Here is a 5,291-nt window from a genome sequence, read left to right as displayed (position 1 = left end):
TTTTCCTGTTACCTCACTCCAGAGAAAAACCAAAAAAACACATTGGGGCACACAGCAAAACGCCTGGCCTTCAGAGAGCCACAATAACAAAAAACATATTATACTGAGGTAGTTCATGTAGCAGACCTCCAATACATGTGAAAATAGTTAAACACACGCAACGCTAGGGAAGAAAGTTTCCACATAGTTGCCTAGGGTATTGATCCGTTCAGGACTGAGTCAATCCCCCCCTTTCTCATCTGTTCTACACAAGTGAACTCAGTGCACAGCTGCTCTCCTGGCACTGCTTGAACTCTTCTGGTAGCACATTACTTAGGACTGACAGACTGGGAAGCAGCAGAGTGAGAAACCAACCTTATGAGAGCGAGGAGACCTACTAGTGACTACTGAGCAGCAGGCCTAGTGCCTTGCAGCCATCCAAGGCTGATACTCCTAGCAGGATCGCGGGGCTGCTCCTGTTCTTGCATCTTCCCTATAGGCCCCTTATTAATTAGGAGCTGGTTGATCCTTGAACACGCAGGAGGGGCGGGGCAAGACCCAGCTGACGGGGGCGGCAAGGCCGGAAGAACCATCTCGCAGCATGCTATGGGTGGGGAGAGCGTAAGGGTGGAACCGAAGGATGAACAAAGAGAAGAAAATATAAACGAAAAAAAAAAAACCCCCCAACCCCCAGCGAAAAAAAAAAGCATAATAAGTAACCCGCGATCAGGGCCGGGGAGAGCAAAGGGGGAGAGACAGGGGGCCGGGCAGGCGTGCGACGGGCATGCCACAGGTGCGACCTAGGCACAGCCAGGCGAACTCACACCTAACAAAATTAAAAAAAGTGGAGGGGGAGCAAAAACGGGAACCAGGCAGAGGCGGGCAGGCAGGGGCACAAGCAAATTCCACATTCACAACGGGGAATCTGAGAATGGGGATTATATAGGCTGGCCCAATTGGTATTGTACGCATGTATCATACATGTGCGTGGTGCGTGCATGTGCGTGGTGCGTGCGTGCGTTGGCTGCTTGCTGCGTGCGTCGGCTTGTGCAGGCTGCTGGCGTGCAGGACATGCCAAGCAGCAGTGTAATTCGCACCAGTGGTTATTCCACAGCACCTCTGTCACAGAGCCTTTTCCACTTTCACCTCCAGCTCAGGCCAAGTGCAAGCCCCTGGCCTCCACACCCTCTCTCTTCCCTCTCCCTCCCTCTTTTTTCTCACCATCTCACTCTCTCCCCTCCACACCTCTCTCTCTCTCTCTCTCTCTCACCATCTCACTCTCTCCCCCTCCCTCTCTCTCTGCCCTTCTCTCTCCCTGTCTCTCTCTCTCTCTCTCCCACCATTCATCTATCTGATACTTTTTCAGTGAAAGAGGAAAGAATGTATTCTATCTTATTACATATTTCTTGGTGTGTAATCGATGTTGCTCTCCACTCCTGCACTTACTGTATAGGTGTGAGTTTGATGTTCTTGCTGAGTGTGGCTGGCTACCTAACTGCCCAACTCAATCACTCAAACACATGTAAACGAACACGCCTGGAGACAGATACTGTGAAGGAATGTGAAGGACTAAGTTGTTCTCTATAGTGATTGAATTGCTGCAGAATGAATCAGTGCCATTGGGCATTTCTTCTGTTGAAGTATAAAAACAAGTTAACATGATTTAGATGTACCACATCATGATCACTGCACCATTTTCTGATATGACTAGTGTTGGATTTTAACTTACTTTCTCAAAATGCTACTATCGTATTTAGCATGCAGAGCTGACAAATTAGTTCACTTCACCTGTATTGGCAAAAATACTAGTACAAACTATATGRACAGTATTTCAGATTCTATGTAGCTCTTACACTGAGGGTACGAAAACATTAAGGACACCTTCCTAATATTGAGTTGCCCCCCCCTTTTGCCCTCATAACAGCCTCAATTCGTCAGCGCAATTCCACAGGGATACTGGCCCATGTTTCCCACAGTTGTGTCAAGTTGGCTGGATGTCCCTTGYGTGGTGGACCATTCTTGATATACACGGGAAACTGTTGAGCATGAAAAACCCAGCAGCATTGCAGTTCTTGACACAAACTGGTGTGCCTGGCAACTACCACCATACCTTGTTCAAAGGCACCTAAATATTTTGTCTCACCCATTCACCCTCTGAATGGTGCATACACAATCCATGTCTCGATGTCTCAAGGCTTAAAAATCACTATTTAACCTGTCTCCTCCCCTTAAAGTGGATTTAACAAGTGACATRAATAAGGGATCATAGCTTTCACCTGATTTCACCTGGTCCGTCTGTGTCACAGAAATAGCAGGTGTCCTTAATGTTTTGTACACTCAGTATATGTAGGTCTATGTACACTGTTTCTGGTCTGGAGATTGGTCGAACAGACACGCAGAGCTGATGGTGAGGTGATGTAAGTATACTGTCTATAGCTAGAGAGACTGAGGTCTGTAGGTTGATCATACACAGCTCTCACTGAGACTGAGGGTGACCTCCTGTTAGAAATCCATCTGCATTACATTAGCATAACATAGAACAGTCAGTATAGTCATTATCATGGCTTTTCTAAATCTGTTTAAACAGGGCTTAGGATCAATACCAGTTTAAGTGGAGAACGGGTGGCAATTTAGGGACGATCAATAATTATATTGTTGTGAATAGTAAATAATGTGTATAATCATGGGGAGAATGGGGTCGTGCTGCCAATCATGTATTGAATAAGCAATAGACTTTATCATCCTTAGGTGAAGTATGKTATTTTCGAATTTAGCGCTAAAATTGTAAATCAAAAATATAATACATTTTTGTAATTTTTGTCATTTAGCAGACACTTTTATCCAGAGCAACTTACAAAGTTTATTCATCTGAAGATAGCTAGGTGAGATAACCACGTATCCCAGTCYTAGTCCCTCTCGTAGAAGATCAGTCAGGTGTAATAATTAAGGACTGATAGCTCAAGTTCAAAGTCATCTGTTGGTACAACGTAAGGTTGTTGAATTTTTCAATAATATCTCACTAGAACCAATCCTACCAAACTAACTAACCATCCATCTAAGAGTAATACCAAGAACACTAAGGAAAGCTGTTGACTGAGAGGGACGATGACTATAGCTAGGTCAGGATCACTCTAGTAAGACATCCACCAGCAGGGCTTTGACAGACAGACAGACAGGAGGCAGAGAGACAGACAGACAGGGGAAGCAGACAGACAGACAGACAGACAGACAGACAGACAGACAGACAGACAGACAGACAGACAGACAGACAGACAGACAGGGGAAGCAGACGGACGGACGGACGGACGGACGGAGGGAGGGAGGGAGGGAGGGAGGGAGGGAGCTGGGACACAAGGGAGCGTCTGGTCTGCTCCACCCTCAGTCTCACCGTCGATGATTCTCTTGACCCTCCAGATGCGCAGGGTGATGATGAGGCTGATGGCGTCCCAGGGACTGCTGGGTCCATTGGCTACCGTGGAGGCTACCATAGGGGCCAGGGACAACACGATGACTGCCCCGTCAAACACCTGCAGGGAAAAGACACACAGACACACACACGCAAGCACACACACATGCCCACACATGCAGGCATGTGTACACACAAACACACACACACACATCACATGCCACACTGTCACAGACTTAGGAGATATTACACACTGTCATTAGGAGATATTACACACTGTCATTAGGAGATATTACACACTGTCATTAGGAGATATTACACACTGTCACAAACTTAGGAGATATGACACACTGTCATTAGGAGATATGACACACTGTCATTAGGAGATATTACACACTGTCATTAGGAGATATTACACACTGTCATTAGGAGATATTACACACTGTCATTAGGAGATATTACANCACACTGTCATTAGGAGATATTACACACTGTCATTAGGAGATATTACACATTGTTTTTAGGAGATATTACATTGATGTTTATTATATGAGGAAGATTACAATGCACTCAGACTTTTTGGCAGCATTTAACATTTAACAACTGTAATGTGAATTGATTTGTGGAAGAAAACAAATTGTTCAATGATAAAACTCATGATTTCTCGAGGGAAAGTTATTATATTTTCATTACTTGCTATGAAGCTTACGTAATTTATCTTACCTCTACTTTGTTCTCAATGTAGTCCCAAATCCCAAGGACTACAATCCTGAAGACAGTCTGTGAAAAGAGGGAGAGCGAGAAAGGATGGAAGGGGAGGAAAAAAGACAAATACAATTCTCCAAAAAGTATGATCTTTGTCCCCATGTGCAGTTGAAAACCGTTGTCTGGCTTTTTTATGATGGTTTTGGAGCAGTGGCTTTTCCTTGCTGAGCGGCCATTCAGGCTATGTCGATATAGGACTCGTTTTCCTGTCGATATAGATACTTTTGTACCTGTTTTCTCCAGCATCTTCACAAGGTCCTTTGCTGTTGTTCTGGAATTGATTTGCACTTTTCGCACCAAAGTACGTTCATCTCTAGGAGACAGAATGCGTCTCCTTCTTGAGCGGTATGACAGCTGCGTGGTCCCATGGTGTTTATACTTGCGTACTATTGTTTGTACAGATGAACGTGGTACCTTCAGGCGTTTGGAAATTGCTCCCAAGGATGAACCAGACCTGTGGATGTCTACAATTTTTTTTCTGAGGTCTTGGCTGATTTATTTAGATTTTCCCGATGTCAAAGCAAAGAGGCACTGAGTTTGAAGGTAGGCCTTGAAATACATCCACAGGTACACCTCCAATTGACTCAAATGTGTCAATTAGCCTATCAGAAGCTTCTAAGCCATGACATAATTTTCTGGAATTTTACAAGCTGTTTAAAGGCACAGTCAACTCAGTGTATGTAAACTTCTGACACACCGGAATTGTGATACAGTGAATTCTAAGTGAAAAAATCTGTCTGTTAACAATTGTTGGAAAAATTACTTGTGTCATCCACAAAGTAGATGTCCTAACCGACTTGCCAAAACTATATGTTGTTAACAAGAAATTCGTGGAGTGGTTAAAAAACTCGATTTAATGACTCCAACCTAAGTGTATGTAAACTTCCGACTTCAACTGTATCTTTGAAGGGTACTTTCAAAGTCTTTCGATCAATTAGAATGTGGGAAAAGGATTGATCCTGGACACTGTACAAAGGCCCTCCTAGTTGTCTGATCTTACCCTGATCCATTACATACATCTACTGTATGTACAGTAACACACACTAGTGTTGGGTTGGGGGGGTCCGTTATTTTGAAAAGGAGAATGATAGATTTACATTCTAATCAGGGTTGGGAGAGTCCTTTATTTTGAAAAGGAAAT

The 5,291-nt window shown here is 44.1% G+C and overlaps 1 protein-coding gene across 1 annotated transcript in view; it reads right to left on the bottom strand.

The window, feature by feature from the left end:
* Positions 1–705: 705 nt before the first annotated feature.
* Positions 706–5,291, bottom strand: part of LOC111974478 (transmembrane protein 266-like) — a 49,457-nt gene continuing 44,871 nt past the window's right edge. Inside the window, exons 5-7 of the mRNA XM_070447401.1 lie at positions 4,109–4,165; positions 3,368–3,506; positions 706–779 (exon numbers count right to left, since the gene is read on the bottom strand). Of these exons, the coding sequence (XP_070303502.1) occupies positions 706–779; positions 3,368–3,506; positions 4,109–4,165 (270 nt within the window). The remainder of the gene's footprint in view (positions 780–3,367; positions 3,507–4,108; positions 4,166–5,291) is intronic.

The sequence above is a fragment of the Salvelinus sp. IW2-2015 genome, linkage group LG15, assembly GCF_002910315.2.
Source record: "Salvelinus sp. IW2-2015 linkage group LG15, ASM291031v2, whole genome shotgun sequence".
NCBI lineage: Eukaryota > Metazoa > Chordata > Actinopteri > Salmoniformes > Salmonidae > Salvelinus > Salvelinus sp. IW2-2015.
Note: the sequence above shows the minus strand (reverse complement) of the source record. Positions and strands in the feature narration are given on the sequence as shown.